At 37.3% G+C, this 19,527-nt stretch overlaps 2 protein-coding genes across 2 annotated transcripts; one reads left to right on the top strand and one right to left on the bottom strand.

Annotated features, from left to right (window-relative positions):
• Positions 1-167: 167 nt before the first annotated feature.
• LOC139953904 (pre-mRNA-splicing factor ISY1 homolog) lies at positions 168-7,806 on the bottom strand. The gene is made up of 9 exons (XM_071953510.1): positions 7,663-7,806; positions 7,135-7,157; positions 6,355-6,515; positions 5,713-5,825; positions 4,690-4,807; positions 3,335-3,457; positions 2,907-3,025; positions 1,991-2,080; positions 168-1,695 (listed from the first exon to the last, which is right to left on the bottom strand). Exons 1-9 carry the CDS (start codon positions 7,663-7,665, stop codon positions 1,588-1,590), a joined length of 858 nt encoding a protein of 285 aa, XP_071809611.1. The 5' UTR covers positions 7,666-7,806; the 3' UTR covers positions 168-1,587.
• Positions 7,807-8,030: 224 nt separating this feature from the next.
• On the top strand, positions 8,031-18,161 carry LOC139954107 (U3 small nucleolar ribonucleoprotein protein IMP4-like). Its single transcript, XM_071953765.1, has 9 exons — positions 8,031-8,163; positions 9,349-9,457; positions 9,957-10,040; positions 11,505-11,611; positions 12,703-12,835; positions 14,904-15,058; positions 15,489-15,583; positions 16,379-16,452; positions 16,646-18,161. Exons 1-9 carry the CDS (start codon positions 8,161-8,163, stop codon positions 16,756-16,758), a joined length of 873 nt encoding a protein of 290 aa, XP_071809866.1. The 5' UTR covers positions 8,031-8,160; the 3' UTR covers positions 16,759-18,161.
• Positions 18,162-19,527: the final 1,366 nt, after the last annotated feature.

Below are 19,527 nucleotides of genomic sequence, written 5' to 3'. Positions count from 1 at the left end.
TGGGTTTCTCACATTAATTTTCATGTTTAGTGAACTGTGCAAGTAACTTATTTCTCTTTTCAACAATTGTGTCCTTTCTAAGTTTGAGTTCTTTGGTTATCTCTTTAGAAAATGCTAAACAAAAAAGTTACACCTACAACATTTACAAAGACTCAAGCAAAACACAATTGAATGTGAAACTGAGTACTTTTTTTTACATCTTTATTATGTCTTCATTTCCTTAACAAAAGATTAAGCAAATTTAATGAGTGTAAGCTTAAACCTTACAATTGAAAACATTATCTACAACTACATTTTTACAAAAACGCATCCATGGCTATTTGTGTCCCTATAAAACAAAAAAAGAACAGGGAGGGTATTATTTTGGTAAACTTAACAGAAAAGTACCCTCACTCGGTGTACTCCAACATATGTATACAATAACAAACCTGGGGTGGATTTCACAAAGGTAGTCCTAACTTAGGACTAGTCCTTGGCAATGCTAAGAGATAGGACCAGTCCTAAGTTAGGACCAGTATCTCATCCTAACTTAGGACCAGTCCTATCTCTTAGCATTGCCTAGGACTAGTCCTAAGTTAGGACTACCTTTGTGAAATCCAAGGCTGTGCCAATTAGGGCCCATTTGGTTATCGAAGTTGGGGCCCAATTGGTTAACAAAGTTGGGAAAAAAAAACAATTAGGGGAAATATCTTTGTTGCATAGAATTGTGTGCTTTCGAAATCAAGCATCTGAAAACATACAACTTCGTGTGACAAGGTGTTTTTCTCTTTCATTATTATCTCGCAACTTCAACGACCAATTGAGCTCAAATTTTCACAGGTTGGTTATTTTAAGCATAAGTTTAGATACACCAAGTGAGAAGACTAGTCTTTGACAATTACCAATAATGTCCAGTTTCTTTAACTTTAACTTTAGTGAGTAGTTTCATGACACTGTATAAGCCAGGTTTAACCGGGAGCTTATTTCCCTGCTTCAACTATCCTGTATCCATATTATAGACATTTTATCGTCTCATTAAAAATATTTTCAGTTCACATGATATTGAAGTCAACAATAACTAAAACCCCAACTGGTAATCAAACAAATTTTGAAATCAGTTGTTTTCTCGATTCAATCACCAACAAAATAAATATTAATAACAGTGAAAAACAGAGAATCTTTTTGTTTTACACGTTTTGCATCATGTAAATTTGGCTCACACTTGTCCCGACGCAATAAAACAACTTTTTAGTACTGAATCAGCGATGGGTTGAGCAAACTACTAAGAAGTGTTCATTGATGAAAGGAAATAAAGAGGGTAAATTGTAGATACAGATATCAATGACCCAGAATGAGATTTTTTTACGAGCCAAAAAATAAAGAAAATAACTTCACCACAAACCTAATAGAAACAATATTTGACCTTTACTGAAAAACAAAATACTTATTTTAAATGAACCCGCTCTTTCCAACCCCCAAAGTTGTCATTTTTTTTAATATTATTTTTCCAACCCCCAAACAGTTGTTCTACCCACAAAGTTGTTCTTTCTCAGAGCCAACGTTTTCCAACCCCACAAGGTTTTTTTACCACAGTAAGATAAAGTTCTGCTAAATTCCCATTAATGTCTTAGCTTCATTCCCTTGTTGTATTAACGTTTCACTGGCGTATTTTTCTAACAGCTCCATCTTTTTCCTTCTCAACAATGCCTCTTCGACCTGTTCAAAATAAAATAAGAAATCATCAAAATACGCCAGTAGAAAGAACAAATCTACCTAGCAAGTAGATATACACATGGTGTTACCGCAAACCTATACTTCACAGAGGCAACGTAGGCGATTGCCTCGATGCCCCTGGTCATTGCCTTGGTGCCCTTGAAATGCTCCAGTAGAAATTTACAATTTCCTTATAGGGTGCCCTTTACCAAGGCGGACATCTCTTGGTGCCCTTGCCCTTTCAAAAACCAAGCATGCAATGTTCTAAACCCCATATTAATAAGTTTGTTAAACTGACCTCTTTTTGTGATGGTACTGGTACGTGGGCGACATACCGAGGCTGGCCCTCCTCCGCATCCATCTCCTCAGCTTCCTCATCATCATCAGACTGTTTGTAAATCAAATACACAAAATGCAGGTCAGAAAATAGAACTTAAGGGATTAGGGGGTCGATTTCACAAAGAACTTAGGATGTGTCCTAACTTGGGACTAGTCCTAGGAGATCTTAACAACTAAAGGCTAGTCCTAAGTTAGGACATGTAACTCATCCTAACTCGAGATAAGACTAGTCCTAAGTCTTTGAGAAATCCGCCCCTGGGCCCAATTTCATAAAACCTGTAAGCACACAAACTTACTAAAGCACAACAAACCTTTGCATATTAAAATACAGTTTCCATTGCTGCTATTGGTATCCCTGTCCTTTCTTGCTTAGCCAATAAATATTGCTTAACAGCTTTAAGAAACTGGGCCATGTGCTCAAATTTATGAAGTGGTAAGCAAACAACTTACTAAGTATAGATAAGTCTTGCTTTATTAGAAGAAACAGGTTACCAACCAACATTCCAAGTTGACATTGTTGTGACTGGTGCCCCATTCATTTTTTGCTAATGAAACCCCCGAAAAAGGGTACACTTAGAAAAAAGAATGAATAAACCTAACAAAAATACTAACTGTGGGGGCACTCGCTTGCTAAATGAGAAAAACCAAGATCGGATCCCTACCACACTTAGCAAACAAATTTGGTTTAAATCCCGCCTCAAAGTGGAGCCCCAGCATATGCATTGGTTTTTTTTAGTTCAGGTTGGCTCATCAGTGGTATCTCACCCTGCCATTCTCTTTATGGACCCTGGTTCGAATTCCTTCTCATAATGGAGCTCTGGAATGGGGTCTACGGTCAAAGATACTAGGGGGTTAAGATAATCAATGGTTCTGACCACTGGGTCTTGCTGGATGGCGTAGATGTCCTCTTCTGCTTCTTGGTCCTTGGTGATTTCCTCGCTTAGTAACCCTGCCTCCTTCTTCGACCTCCATTCACTTACTGCTGCTGCAATAACTGGAAGATAAAAATTTATGGATGGGTGAGAATTTCAAGTTCATTTTCTCTTTCATTGGTGGACCATTTTTCAAGTTAAGTTTGTGAAGCAAATTTAATTGTCACATGGCAGTTTTCGCAGTTCAACTAATGCAAATTATTTGTTGTGAATTTGTGATGTCACAGGAAGTGTTTGTCAGTCTAGTAGATTTTATTTTCAATATAAAGAACTCACACAGTTTAAAACAAAATCTTCTTTTAAAATATGAATGGCTTGGTAAGGCGTCACAAGAAGATGCAGCCTATAAAAGGACTTACGCAAACACTTACTTTCTTTTTCATGTTCCACCTCAAGAGGTACCAAGACTCCATCATCCTCATCTCTGTAACCATAGTAATCAGCATCAATAAACTTCATCAATTCTGCTCTCGTCTTTCTTGGAGGTGGTGGTGCTGAATGAAACGAAACAAAAAACATTTGCTAGATACTGTTTTAATTTTGTTGTGAATGTTTCATAAAGGGTACCAAGGGCATTTAAAAAACTTGACCATTATGTACTTGGGAAGTGAGTGAGATAGTGAGATGGGCAGGGGGACAGGAGGGGCAAGGTAGGGGGGATCTGACCACACTTCCAGAGACGAAATTTGCAAAACAAATTTCCAAAATAAGAAATGAGACTGTGGGTAACAACCACATGGGTAAAGTAGCTTCTTTGTGATAAATGATAACAGCCTTGAAGTTTTAAAATTGAATATCAAAGTCTTATATAGTGCATGTATCTACCAACAAGGTACTCAAGGCGCTGAGCATATACAAACTTTCAGAAAAAGAGATTATTGAAGTGATATATTCTGAGAACCGATTATGTAACACCTTACAAGGGTTTACAAGGTGCTACGGCGCATTAACAGAACACGTTGCCTTGGATCGGACGAGTTGGTCTATGAAAAGCGTTTGTTATGAAATGCATAAGGTTAGAAAGATGTTTTAAAAGTAGAATATAATGATCCACACAAGTGTTACTCAAAATTGTACGGTTTTCATTTTACGTCGCGAACTAACACGGTCAGCCATTTATGGGAGTCAAATTTTTGACTCCCATAAATGGCCGACCGTGTTTGTCGACGAGGTAAAACGAAAACCACGCAATTTCGAGGCATATTTGTGTAGAACATTGTATTCTACTTTTACAACATCTTTCTAACCATATCGATTTTCTAACAAACGGTTACAAAACGCTTTTCAAAGACCAACTCGACCAATCCAAGGCAACGTGTTCCTTTAAGCAGTTTTGACCAGGGGATGCTCATCCTCAGGAGATTTATCATTTACTGAAATAAATTAGGTATTATTACATATCTCAAGAATAAATCAAACTGCAATATTTTTGTACTATTTTCCACCAGGCTTGTACATCCGTAAGCTGAAAACCTTGAGCTTGTCTGAAAACAAACTCTAAATATCTGGTTTTAAAAAGACTTTTTTTCTCTTTTTTTTTCCTAACCCCCTGCGAGTTTCAGCTAACAAAAGCACACTTCAAAAACTCCTATAATTTTGAAACTTCACATATAGTTGGATATTCATTAGGAGACGCCACTTAGTGAGCCACTCCCCATCCTTTAAAATTTCTCGAACACCAGGTTTTTGTAGTTGACAAAAACTGAGTGTTTAGTTTTAAACTTACGTTCATGCTCAAAGAGTTCTCTCACTCCCGGTAGATCCTTGGCTGCTCCAAAGTATTTATACCCTCGGTTTCCTGGAACTTCCTTTCCTTCCTTGTCTAACATCCTTGGGCCAATTTTCTGGGGATGAGGGGACCAAACAGAGTATAACAGTGACATAAGCCTTGACACTTGTGTCCTTAAGCAAGACACTTAACCATTGCTTCGTCCTTCGGATGGGACGTAAAGCCGTTGGTCCCATGTGTTGTGTAACGCATGTAAAAGAACCCAGTGCACTTATCGAAAAGAGAAGAAGTTCGCGCCCCGGTGTTCCTGGCTGTGGCTGCTGTTTGCGCCGTAGCACCTTGTGAACCCTTATAAGGTGCTAAATAATTGGGTTTCAGAACTCATCACTGCAATAACCTTTCTTTCTGAAAGTTGTATATACTCAGCGCCTTGGGTACCTTGTTTGGTAGATACGTGTGCTATATAAAACTTTGATATTGTTATTATTATTATAACTGCATCAGCTTTTAACGTTGAAGTCGGACTGGAATGACACAGAGCCCAGGTAGGTTCCACTTGCCCTAAGTGCCCCTTCAAAATTTCCCAGAGACTTTTCAAAAGGTAGTGCCCTTGCAAAATGAAAATGGCTTTCACCTTTCACAGATGAAATTACTGGCCTGTCGAATGGTTAGTAATTTGATTCACACAAAGAATGAGCCAAAATTTTATTTCTTTTGGGTCTCTTGTTTTTGTTTTAGAGCATTAGCATCATTTAAATTTTTAATAAAATAATAAAATTTTAATTTTATTATCATGCTTTTATTTGGAAAACCATTCAGCAATTTTTTGCCATAACTTATTGATACGCAACAAAGTTTCAGGGACTTAAAAACAAAACATTTACTCCAAGATGTTATTCTTAAACTAGGGACAAAGTATACTTTTACTTTCTACCTGGAGTACCAAAAAGAAATTTTTAAAACTGTTCAATAATAATTTAACAAACTTATGTTCGAACACTGATTTCAAAGATGACTCACCCTGTAATCAGGACCACCAAGCTCAACGATCCGAGACTCCCAGTGGATTTTTTCTCTCAGAAGTTTGTTGATTTCATCGTTAAGATCACGCACTCGAAACTCACCGAGTCCAGCTGTTGGATGTAATGGATGGAATGTTCAATTTTTCTAAGGATATAAACTAAGCCTGGGCGACTAGTGTCAACAAAGTCGTGACTATTGCTTAGTCGAGTCACGGCTACTGTTTTTCAACTACTCGCTTAATCGTTCTGCCACGACTACTACAAAAATAGTCGCGACTTCCTGCTTTGGAAACCAATTGTGTGTCGCTCAGGACTATTCACAACAACATAATTTACAACACAATCAGACAATTTCCCATATGCAACTATTCATGACTAGTTTTTAAGTCGCAACTATTTGTGACTCGACTAGTCTAGTAGTAAATTTCACTAGTACAGGCATAATCCACAAACTTACTACTGGCCACTGGCCAAATAACATTCCTGAGTACACAAAGTAAGGTCAGTCAGGAGCCAATATGGCAAATAAAATTGCAGTCAGTCTAAAGTTTGGAGCTAACTACAAGCCCATCGGTCTTGTGGACTTATCCCCTGAGTGGGTAAGGCACCCCCTGCTTTGATTTTCGCAGCTAGTACTCACCGTTCTGTATCTGAGCTACCTTCTTGGACACCTCCGATACAATCTGACGTCTCCATTTCTCTGCCTTGTGTAAGTCTTCACATTCTGTGGCCAGGTAAGGTCGCTTCTCCCTCACCTTTCCTTCTTCCATCTGTGCTTGACGCCATCGTGCCAGCTTGGTCCTGAAAAATGGGTGAGAAAAATAGTATTGTTACACTTTAAACTGTTGTCATAGCTATTATGTTTATTTCTCTCTTTTACCAATCAACATATCCCTTGCAAAACGATATCTACGTGAATTTCAAGATGAGCAGCTTCAAGGCTAGTTCAAGGTATCAGTTTTCATAACTGATATCATAATGGGTCATTGCCATATTGCATTATTGTATTGTTACTAGAGTATGGAATAAACGTTTATTGAATTGAATTGAATTGAATTATTTATGGCTCAGTCATCACAATGCAAGTTCAAATCTCAAAGTCTCGGTCCCCGGCAGGTCTTGTATCTTTGAACCAAACACTTCAATTGCTCCTTGGCATTTTTATCCTGAGATATGGACTCTCTAGTGTCAAGTAATAAAATGGGAGAAGAAGCTGAACTTTGTCACTTTTCAAGGAAGAAGAAATAGAACTATTATCTGTCTTAAGAAGGCCAGTAACAGAGCCCCACTGGGTCTATATCCAGCCTGGCATTCTGGTATTTCTGGCAACTAAGACCAAATATAACAAAGAGAAGACTGCAAAACACACACACAGATGGCACGCTCGGGGTATACACCACGTATATGCCAACATACTCACATTGCTTTTTCTGAATTCCGAGCCTGTTAAAACAAAGGAGAAGAAAGCACTTGTTAATATCTCGTTTTCAATTTAATCTATTTTATATTTTGGTTATAATTTAATACATCAAGGACAGCTTCACCACCAGTAACAATATTGTAACCAGAAGGAAAGGATTCTGAAAAATGGTGAGAAAATTTATTAGACAGCGACATACGATTATTAAATGAAGACGTAGATTCTTGTTTGATTTCCTTTTTGGATGTAGGCCCTAGTGACTTTAAAAAAAATTTAATGCTTTTTTGATGGAGCATGGCCTACGGCTACGGACAATGATTTATACTGACAGCATGCCTAGTGTTTTAAATTAAGTTTAATAAGTTTAATATTATAAGGCCCACATATTAAGATCAAGGGTACCGAAGATCAACAGGATCAACACAAATTAGAATTATTCTTCAAATTTATTTTTAAAAAGTAAATAACAAAGTTTTTATTTTTAGTTTTTTCTTCAATTTATAAAAATCAATATGACAAAGTTCTTACCATTGTTGGTTCTCTTTACCCAGAGGTATCTCTCATGAAAATATCAATTTGGTTCGAGAAAGTTAAACGTCAATTTGCAGTCATTTTCTGCCATCATTTTGAGAAGCCATGTAACTCTTCGTAATCGTTTTCGATCAACTTTACGTTTCTAAAGCGTGTACATGTCGCCCTCAAGCGGCGATAAAGTCCCGCAAGTTATAAGCGCCCACCGTGTACTCTATAAAAAGTACTTTCATTGGTTGTTCATAATTTTGTGTAGTTGAAACAACCAATGAAAAACAATGTTACATGTCAACTTTTTTAGGCAAAGGGACACTGTGGTCTGGGACCCAGTACCCATCAAAGTTTGTACAAATGAGTACTTGGTCAACTAAAGTGGGTACCACACTACTCGGCACAAAACACCAAACACGTGTACCTTCTTATACAAAATAGCTAAGCAATGTCAAGTAGAAGGAAGTGTGTATGCCAGAATTAACAACATAAAAACAGTTAAAAATGGTAAGTAATGAATGTAAGTGGGATTAGAACAAAAAGAAGAACGAGGATAACTTTCCGTTTGGCGCCACCACTTTTTCACTCATTTTTACAAAAAGGGATATCTCATTGAGGAATTAGATTTAGAATTAGTTAGTTAGAAAATTAGATATTTATAAATATTTCATTTTCATAGATAAAAATAGAATGAAAAAGTGGTGGCGCCATACGGAAACTTTTCCGTTCAATTTTCAATTTTTATTTTATAATTATGTTTATAATTATTTTTAAATTATAATTATATATTTAAATACAGTAGGCCCCAAATTACCATGAATACTTAACTTTTAAGATAATATACTAATTTTAATATTGAAAACGTATTATTATTATTGTTTTATAAATATAGCATTTATTATGCTATTTATGTATGATGTAACTGTTGTATTTGTTGTTTACATTTTCATTCGTTAGAAATTAGAGATTAACTTTTGCACAAAAATTCAAACATCGTCAATGCCATGATATTCGTTGATTTGATACGTGCAAGCGAGAGACGAGTAATCTTTGGTTGGGACAATGCATTTCTTTGCTCACCACGGCGGAACAAGCAGCGCGTAGTAAAACTGGGCGCTGTAGCGATATCAAAAAAACAAACGAGTTGATCAGCTCTTGTGATGCGAATGTCGAACAACTAAGACAGTCTGACAACTTGATGGGTCAAATTCAGAAAACTCAACTATTCAGACAATTCGACAGTTTGACATTCCGTACTGATGCATCAGCAGTGAGACAACTCGGTTGTGAGTGCCACCACACGAGTCAACTCGAGTGCCACACCGCAAGAGCCAAGACAAGTCGACGGTGAATGACTGATCTATGTACGTTACTGACATCACTCAGCATGCTCAGTCAATCAGATCAAACGTCGACTTGTCTTACGGTTGTAGACCGTGCGTACCATACAGCTGTCAAGGTCAAATTGTCTGACCCATCGAGTCGTCAGACTGTCAAGACCTACAGAAAGTACAAAAGTGCTTGTGAACAAGTACAGATAGTCTTTGATCTTAGACTAACAATAAGGAAACGAGGTGGTCCACCTCACATTTGAATGTGGGGGACCACACTGTTTTCTAAGTATACTATTTTAGGCCAAAACACTGATCAAAGTGTAGTGAAAAATTGTAATGGTTTAATATCATTTGGCAGTTACGAAGACAATCTAGACTACGACGGGAGTATCTGTACAGGAAGTCTCAGGAGACCAAAGACCGAGTCATCAGTGAGAGGAAAAGGAAGCTTAAAGATGCCTTGGACGGTAGGTATTTGGCCAGACAGCAGCTAAAAGTGGTCAAGAAAAGATGATGAAGTTGGATGAGATAGAACCAGGAATTTCATCTCTGAGAGGGGTTTAAGGCCATTTGCATTTTGCATTTCGAAGGTGCACCAAGACTACCATCTCCCAGGCCTTGTTGTTAACTATTCCAAGGGATGCCATAGTTCTACAGAGAGCCAGTGTCACTTCTGTGTACTTTATTTGCAACATTTGTACATCGCAAAAAGAGTGTGCTAACATGCAAACAGCTAACATAAGTGGTTCGTGTGTGATACTGGTTTGTGTGTGATAGTGATGTGTGTGTGATGTTTTGGCGATACTTTGCACATAAAGAACACAAGAGCATTGCAAAGCAAGACTACCTTAACAATCATCCGCAGCCAAAGGCCAGTCAAAACACTTCTTGAACTTGTCTAGAAATTCAGTAATTCAAGTACTTTTATCATTTAATTGTTGATTTTTATTCTTCTCAAATGTATAGAGAACAAACCAATCCCAACGGAGTTGAGGAAGGATGCTTTGAGTTTACAAAAAGCCCTGGCGTTTGATGATGAAGGAGGGACAGGTAAGTGTTTTTTTTTTCTTCCTTTTTTTCCCTTTGGTTTATCAATCTTTTATTTGTTTTACTTCACCTTGTTTTCAGGGTGTACCATGTAACAACTACTTTCTGCTACACAAGTTGCTCATCATTCACAGCTGTACAATCTAAGCTTGGGCGATATCTCAATATTATCGAACATCGCGATACTAATTTGGAAACGATTTCGATATCGGATCGATTTGGTTTTAATCGAAATATCGATATATTGCGATATATCGCGATATATCACTATATCGATTAAGTATCGCAATATCGCGATGTATTTCCTAGCTGAGACATCTTGCACCCCATAGGTTTGGAGTAAAACCAGAAGAATAGGTCATTAGAACACCTCTCTTATGCTATGACTGTCTCTTCAACAACTTTCAGTGGGAGTTTGAAGACTGATGATGTCAAATTTAATTAATCGCGATTATATCGAATATCGCGATATATTGTCGGCGATATATCATGAATAAAATAAAGTGATATCGCCCAAGCTTAGTACAATCTTTATCTTTGTAGGTGCTAATTTACTCCTGGATAATGAGAAGCAATTATGATTTAATGTAGGGTCTTACTTTAGCAATGACCCGCAAAGATAGATACATGTGTAGGGTTATTTCTAGCCGAAAAACCTCATTGTTATAAAGATGGTAATGGTACATGTAGTAAGCAGTAGGATCCTGTAAAAATAATGTCAACAAATTAGAATCTCCAAAACTGACCTCAACACGAGTTTAGGGATTCAAAAATTGTATGTCTATTTGTGAGTGTTGCATGCAGAGACATAGTTGTTACTTGCTGTCACCTCTCCAAATGTGGAATTGTGGATGGATGCGACAGTCTTGATGAAAATACCTTGACATTTCTTTTGCTATTTTCTTAGCAAGTACAGTGTAGATGCCATATTTAGCTGAAACTTTCACATGTGACTTGTATTATATCTTTATTGATAATTCTGCCTACAAATCAGCATTACGTTGACAAAAACCAATCTTTAACCCTACCATTAAAGGGTCTATGTAACTTTTGTAGGACAAAAAACGCAATGTCCACAGATTTACACTAAACTTACACAGTTTGAAGATAATGATAGTAGAAAGCTTCCCTGAAAATATTACGTGCTGAGGTGCTGTAGTTTTGGGGAAATGAGTAAAACAATGGCATGAAAATAATTTTCGTCTCCTGAGACGAAAATTATTTTAATCATTTACAAACATATTTTCATGACATTGTTTTACTCACTTCTCAAAAACTACAGCACCTCAGTAAGTAATATTTGAAGGGAAGCTTTCCACTATATTATGCTGTCACATAAAGAATTTAAACCCACACTCTGATGACTTGGCCTCCAGAACTTGAGTTAAATTCGCTACGTAAATATGCTAACTCTACATTCTTTGCAGATCTTATTGTGATAAATTACCTTACTTTTGTCAACTTCAGATTTGAATCACATGGATGATGAATATCGTTGGGCCGGAGTAGAAGACCCCAAGATTATGCTGACCACCTCCAGAGATCCAAGCTCCAAACTCAAACAGTTTGCCAAAGTGAGAACCATTTAAATTGTTTGTTTTTAACAAAATGCTTTAGTTTTTTGTTTTTTTAAAACTCTTTCATGTGCCGACCAGTCACTAGCGAGCGGTTTAAATCCATCAGAAAAATAGTAGTAAAACAAATAAAAAAGACCGCACGGCCACACAGTTTTTAGAATTTGAAGGAGGACTATAGAGCGTGCTAATGTGACCAGGGGCCGATTTCACAAAACTTTACACAACTGCGTAAGTCCACTTGCGCAACGTTTATGGCATACACTTGCGCAACGTTTATGGCGTAAATTGGGCAAGTGGACTTACGCAGTTGCGTAAAGTTTCGTAAAATCGGCTGCTGGTTGTTTTAGGGGTCGCAATTTGCCCTCCAAAAAAACGATTACACAATTAATGTGTCCATATGATAAACTTATCACTAAAATAAATGGTGCATGTGAAAGGGTTAAGGATAGGTACAACCTTGGATTTTAGAGTTCATTCCAGTTGTGTAGGATATGCACAAAATAAAACTTTTAAAAACGGATCAGACCTCATTAAAGGCCTGGAATTGAGGCTCCGTTGCCCTGGTCTTGGCCTTGGTGCCTCTTCCAAACTTTCTCATAGATTGTTTCAAAGGAAGTTCCCTTTGCATTTCATCTGAATCCAGAATTGTTATGTCAGTCTGGTGGAGAAAAATTGTTTCCACGTATACAAAGAACTCCCTTTGTTTTCCCTATTACTTCTCTAGTGCTGGGGACATTTGTTCCTAAAAGCTCTGTAGAATCTAAACCCCAGGGGTTACCGAAGGGTAGAAATTCTAGTAGTTCAAGATACCTTCTGAAATTTGGATTCTAATTTCACCCCTGTTCATTACTACCCCCCCCCCCCCCTCCCACCTTGATTTACATAGGATGCTCAACAACTACTTTATTCTAACAAGGAAATCCAATTTTGCAAAACATATTTAATGACCAGACGTTTCGACCCTAGCAGAGTCTTTCTTTCGAGAAGGATTCTTCCAGGGTCGAAACGTCAGGCCATGTTTGCAATTATACATAGGTCCTTTTGGTTGGTAAGCAGTTTGCAACAGCTATTTATATTTCTCTCCACAGGAAGTAAAGTTGATCTTCCCGAATGCCCAGCGCTTAAACCGTGGTAACTACGATGTGGATCAGCTAGTCCAAGCCTGCCGAGCTAATGAAGTCACTGATCTATTAATAATTCATGAGCATCGAGGTGTACCAGGTATGTACTGAAACTATGTTATCTTTCTATTTTTTCCCCCACTCTTTAGACTGTATCGAATATAACTACTCCAATACCTGCCCTCAACTTGGTGTCTGTGAGCGTGTGTGTGCGTGTGCCATACAAAATCAAACCGGGAACGCTGCATGCTGAGTGCTTCATTGATGTACGCGTTTAGACGCGCATACAGTCTGCCATACAATATGGCCACTTTCATAGCATCAAAGGGGTTATTCTATATTGGATGATATTTTTGCATCAGAGATAAAGAATATATTTTGTTTTTACTCTAACAGTGATGTGAATTAAGCACTGTCTGTATATCTCAGTACTTTCCAGAGTTCTGTGAAGAGGAAAATTCCAAGGCAAATATTACTTGGGTGGGTTCTAATCCCACCCGATTTATTTGCCTATGGATTGTTACGGAAAGTTTGAAATATACAGTGTATACGCATCGCTGTAAGAATAAAAACAAAATATACATTCTGTTTGGGTTTTATTTTAGCTTATTTTATTACATAGTTGTTAAAATGCTACATATATTTAACCATTTTTTATGTTTGTTTGTCAATTAATTTTTAATTTTAAGAGCAACATTTGTATTTAAAATACAATGGCCTTCAAGACACTGCACACTATTGGTAATTGTCAAAGACTAGTCTTTGCAGTTGGTGTATCTCAACATTATGCATAAAACAACAAACCTGTGAAAATTTGAGCTCAATCGGTCGTCAAAGTTGCAAGATAATAATGAAAGAGAAAAAAAACACCCTTGTCACACGAAGTTGTGTGCTTTCTGATGCTTGATTTTGAGACCTCTAATTCTAAATCTGAGGTCTCGAAAATCAAAAGTAAGGTTCTGTGCAAATAATTATTTTGAGTAATTACCAATAGTGTCCACTGCCTTTAAAACTGAAGGGTTGATGTTAGATACAATTTACTATGTAATCACACAAGAAACAGTCGCCCGGTTTTGCAGACTGGGAAGGTTTAGCTACCATTCAAAACAACAGTGGATTATTCTGAATGATCAGACAGTAGGAGGGTTGACTGTGTACTGTGCAGGTACACTCACCACGTCTTAGGATGGCATAATTAATCTGACATTCAAAATCACAGTGGATGATATTGAGTAGTAAGAGTAGGAAGGTTGACTGGTGATGCATGTACCGCGTGACCTTTTATTGCAGGCTGGTGTAGTTTGTCAGCAATTCAAAACCACAGTGTATGATTAGGTGGTCATATAGTAGGAGGGTTGAATGTGAACTGCGTAGATGCATTCACCATACTGTAGGCTTACATAGTTTATCTATAATTTGAAACTATAGTAGATGATATTGAATGGTCAGCCAGTAGGAACGTTACACCCGATGCAAAAGTAACATCTATTAAAATGTTGGGTACATGCTGCTAAAACATATGATTCGAACAGCCTCTTAACACCATACTAGCTCGCTGGTCTAGTGGTAAAGACATCTGCTGTAGCAATACAAAGGTTGTTGGTTCGAATCCCACTTGAGTGATTTGCCTGTGGATTTTCAGGGCTAAACACATCAGTTTAAGGCATAAAATAAAATGTTATACAGGTGTAACAGGCCCCCAAAATAGGGTTGGTATGTAGGTTTTTGGGGGTTTTTTTTTCCCTCCCAGCAACGAAAATGACATGTTTTCTAATTGTTTAAGCCGGTAGTGTACACGATAACAAAAGAAAACAAGGCTACACACAACAAATAGGTTTTTTTAAACTCTTATGACATTTATTTTATTTTTATGTCTTTAATGGATTTTAATCATCAAGTTTCTTCCCTTGGAAAAATAAATATCGAGGGTCGGCCATATTTTCAGGGTAGGTCGGGTTACGCCAACATAACTTTTTTTTTTTTGCCTAAGGGTAAAAGCAAACGATATTTATAAACGCCACAAACCAGCAGTGTGTAACAAGATGCACAAATATTAATAACGTATATAAATCAAAAAAATTCTTTAAACTATGATACAAATTTAAGTTAGAATTTGAACTGTGTCGCAAATACATTGATTTATTCTTTTTTCCTTATTTCGTCCACAGATGCCCTACAAGTTTGTCATCTTCCTTATGGACCGACCGCCTTCTTCACTCTCCTCAATACTGTAATGAGACATGACATACCAAATATTGGTACAATGTCAGAAGTCTATCCACACCTCCTCTTTCATAACTTCAAGTCGAAGCTGGGCGAAAGGGTAAGAATTTCATGCGGAAACTTACGAGGCAGCTTTAAAAATCTGCATCCAATTTGTAGGCGCTGATTAAAGGCAAAGTTTACCTTAGGTTTTTGAAACTGTTTGATTGTTTTAATCCCATATAAATGTAGGTGTATACAACAATTTTATTTCTTTTTTGAAATATGGCCGAAATGTGGTGATGCTTCTCAGATCAAATTTTGGGGCATGAAGTGCAATGTTTTCCAAATTTGTAATACTTTTGAAAGCGGTTGTAGGCTTCTAACCAAAAGTTTATGTTCCCAGTAATTTTAAGAGTGGTTACCAAATGTAACCCTTCCCTTAAACACTCTGGCCATTTTTTTCATATAGAGGCATAGATGTAGACGCTTTACCTGTATGCCTACTGCTTATATAACCTTTCTTTCTATTTATTTCACTCTCTATACAGGTCTTGAACATCTTGAAGTACTTGTTCCCAGTACCAAAGGAGGAGAGTAAGAGGGTCATAACTTTTGCCAACCAAGATGATGTCATTTCCTTTAGGTGAGAAGAACAGACCTCTATAACAATTTGGAACAGCGACAAAAGTTGGGCAATATTTTAGTAGGGCACATAGTGAAGTGATTCTGGACTCTGAATTTGGTCTGATGACCTCTTACGAACAATACAATGTGGTGGTTAAAGTAGTCCCTATTACATATCATAACAAATGGGTTGACAATTTTACTTCTAGGGGCCACCTGGCCAATTAATTAAACATGCAGTTTTTGTTCATAGTTTTCTTTAACAAGCCCCTTTTCAGCACTCTTGTAATTTTTTTTATTTTATTTTTTTTATAAGATAGTCTGGGGTGCATTTTTTGCAATCATAACCAATACCTGTTTCGGTTGAGATTGGTTAAACACTGGCCATTGGCCAAAACAGTTAATTGATTACGACCATGAGAACGCCCCCAAGATATAGAGGTAAAACATAAATACAGGGTCTGCGTGTTAAATAGAAAACAAGTTGTTATAACATTGGAAATTTTACATATAGAAGCAATGAAAAATGCAAATTTGTTATTCTGGATATTTTTTATCTCGAAAGTACAGATATCAAATGTGGGGACACAGACATCAACTGGGTGGCATGGGCCCCCTGCTAATCTCTCCAGTTTACCTAAAAGCTGATGCAAACTAACTTACTCGTGTTATACCTTGTTGAATGATTTACCTTGTATACCCATGGGTTAATGTAAATGTTACCTTTTAAGATGTGATCAAGCAAGGCCCATCACCAACAGATATACATAACGCAAGCTAACAGTTATTTTGTTTTACTATATTGTTTTTCCAGACATCACATGTACAAGAAAGCAGACCAAAAAACTATAGAGTTATCAGAGGTTGGACCAAGATTTGAAATGAAGTGTAAGTGCCTTTATTGTCTTACCAGATTCATACGTTTGAGCCCAATTAAAAACTTTAAAAGCTTTTCCCTTCCAGTAAAAACTAAATATTAGCTTGCCTTTCACAAATACAAAGTGCTTCGGTGGCGGGCTCAAATCATAATCAGATTTGAAAATTGTTTAGTTTACAACTATTAATTTTTTTGTTCTTGCAGTGTACGAAATCCGTTTGGGCACCATCGAAAAGTCAGATCCAGGGGAGACAGAATGGGTAGCAAGACCCTACATGAACACCGCCAAGAAACGCAAACATCTCAGCGAAAAATGATCATCACGAGCTGGAGCAAGATCGACCGCTTACCAGGGTTAACCAGAGTTAAACTATATTCAGCCAAGCCCTGAGAGGTTAATGATGGTTGATTACATCTAGTTAAATAAGTACACTAAATCCTTGGGGGCAGGTTGCTTCCTGCTCTCAGTTATCAGGGAAGAGTGCTTCGAAGAGGTGCCCAAGCTACACCTGTCTCAGGGAATAGCAAGACTACCATCCAGGCTAGGCAAAAGTGGTTTCTTTCCTTCCTTCACCTTCGAGACCGTGGTTCGAGTTCCGCCTTAGATTGGAGCCTTACATGTGGGTTGGGTTTTCAATCGCTACCTGATTACTTGGTTTTTAACTCTACACATGTATATGTTTTTTTTTCCCTTCCGCATAATTTTTTTTAAATTTCTTCGTCTTCTCGGGTTCTTCAGGCATTTCTGAGGTTTTCCTGGTCCATTTATGTCCAGAATGATCATAATATTAAAACCTAACTTGTAATGTCTAACAGTTGGAATGGAACCATGCAGGTAATAACCGGTCATATTTTCAATCATCATAATAGACAAAGAGCGGGAACGGGTACAATAAAAGAGGAAATCAAAAAGCAGAAAGATGACCACTCTGCAAGGTTGAAATCTACAAATGGTCAACAATTGGTTTGACATTATAATTTTGTTCCTCACTGGGTGGGACAGTGATGAGGCAATGCCTTTTGGGTAAGTTGGTTGGGTGCTGGTGGTTATTCACTTCACAGGAGGAGATTAACAGGCAACCAGTTCGAGGCAATCGATCAATAAGACAACTCAGTCATATTTCAGTTTCTCATCTACTTTTGTGGGGATAGTGAACTACTGAAAAATAAAGTGTCTTTTGCCGCCGAATAGTTCCTTGTGCATACAGTGGGTGCAATTGGTTGCCTGTTAGTGACAGCGCCTATAAACAGTCATTTGAATTTGTCAAAAGGCACATCGTCATTAAAGGCAGTGGACACTATTGGTAATTGTCAAAGACTAGCCTTCACAGTTGGGGTATCTCAACATATGCATAAAATAACAAACCTGTGAAAATTTGAGCTCAATCGGTCTTCGAACTTGCGAGATAATAATGAAAGAAAAAAGCACCCATGTCACACGAAGTTGTGTGCGTTTAGATGGGTAATTTCGAGACCTCTCCACATTACTCATCACCAAGAAAGGTTTTATGCTAAAAATTATTTTATATTGAAAGATATACTCTTTGTGTTGAATTGCAACTTTATCATTTTATTATTGAAACGATACCTTTGAACAAAGTGCTTGGACTTTGCTTCATTGACAATGTAAATCATAAGGGTTCATGTATTAGTTTTCAGAAAATAACAAAACTGTTTAAGAAAAGAAAAAACTAATATCATGAAAACAATAAACCAGATACATCGTTAAAACAAAACATCGGATATAAGAGACATCAATTTATTTGTTTATTTATTTATTTTGTAAATGCTACTTTGTGTGATAGCTCAGAAGAGAACTATGTCGAATGCATTTATTGATTTATTATTTAATATTAACCGGTCGTTACACAGAATTAGATCCGGTATGGGAAAAACGGCCTAGAACTGCAGTGAAACCAGGGTAAAGCCCGACTTCATCGAAGTTAGGTCAAATCTGTTCCTAACTACACTCTTTCTCAGTGGGAAACAAAAATTAATCAAAATAAATTGCGGAGACACCAATTGGTATATCAGTCCATGATAAAATTAAATGAAAAACATTATGCCTTTTTTTTTTTTTTTTTTTGGGGGGGGGGGGATTGATGTCGCTGTTTGTGGCGGGTATAGCAAGTCGGCAAAACCGTGGAGGAATGAACCCTTCCTGATGATCCTAAGGGTGTAGCTAGAAGATTCTGTCGTAATAATTGAAACTGGCAATTCGTTATTGGTTTGTTCATAGAGTAAGGACAGAGATGGTTTGTTCATGGAGGAATTGTTCGTGTCGTTTGTCTTAGGTTTGAAATAATGGGTTTATTGCTCCATGGTTTATGGAGGCTGATTTTTTTTATAGTGCCGAGTTTGTTGGATTCAAAAGTGTTCAGTACGTGTTTAGGTAGTGAAAAAAAATACTCAGCGGACACTTTTTGCCAGCGGAAACTTTTTGTCATGACAGGAAATAGCATTATAAAATTATCTTTTTTTGTGTCAGTTTGACTGTTTTGGTGTAGAATTGAATAGCGTTCCGATGACCTGTTTCCATTTATGTTTGCGTCCGTAGCACTAAACAAAAAAGTGCAAAACTGTGATCTTCAGAAGAAGCTACCTATTTTATATATAATATAATGCTTCTCCATCATCTTTTTGCACTCGTTTTTCTTCAGACCATGAGTAAGGACAGGTTCAGACTGTTCATTGTTGGGAAAATAAAACGATGAACGGCTGAAAACAATTATAAATTCTTCTTCAAAAATAACATAACATCTGGTGAAACTATTTCACCGGGTGAAAAATTTCTTCTTTGGAAGGGAAAAATAACCAGTCGTTTGTATCATGGAGGTAGAATTAGCCATGGTGTATGTATACAAATGTACAAGTTTGTATTTTATGGGTGGATGCGATGATGGAAGTCATTCCGAAATACATGTAGTAGTTTCAGACACGTGCGTACCGCGACTGTTGATTATGAATAGCGCCATCTTTGTTGAAACTTTGCCAGCCCATACTGCGTGCGTGATTGTGATGGACACGTTTGATATTGATATTTTGTGGAGTCGCAAGTCTGATGAATTACATGTTTGTGTGAAGAA

Source organism: Asterias amurensis, chromosome 2, assembly GCF_032118995.1.
Source record: "Asterias amurensis chromosome 2, ASM3211899v1".
Taxonomy (NCBI): domain Eukaryota; kingdom Metazoa; phylum Echinodermata; class Asteroidea; order Forcipulatida; family Asteriidae; genus Asterias; species Asterias amurensis.
The sequence above is the reverse complement of the archived record's forward strand: the minus strand, read 5'-3'. Positions and strand labels throughout refer to the sequence as shown.

Excerpts from the sequence above, each read along its gene's own strand:
- LOC139953904 (XM_071953510.1), bottom strand. Across the intron at positions 4,808-5,712 it reads TTGGTGGTCCTGATTACAGG|AAAATTGGCCCAAGGATGTT; the intron begins GTGAGTCATCTT and ends CCTCATCCCCAG. Across the intron at positions 3,458-4,689 it reads AGAACTCTTTGAGCATGAAC|CACCACCACCTCCAAGAAAG; the intron begins GTAAGTTTAAAA and ends CGTTTCATTCAG.
- LOC139954107 (XM_071953765.1), top strand. Across the intron at positions 9,458-9,956 it reads GCTTAAAGATGCCTTGGACG|AGAACAAACCAATCCCAACG; the intron begins GTAGGTATTTGG and ends TCAAATGTATAG. Across the intron at positions 15,059-15,488 it reads AGTCGAAGCTGGGCGAAAGG|GTCTTGAACATCTTGAAGTA; the intron begins GTAAGAATTTCA and ends CTCTCTATACAG.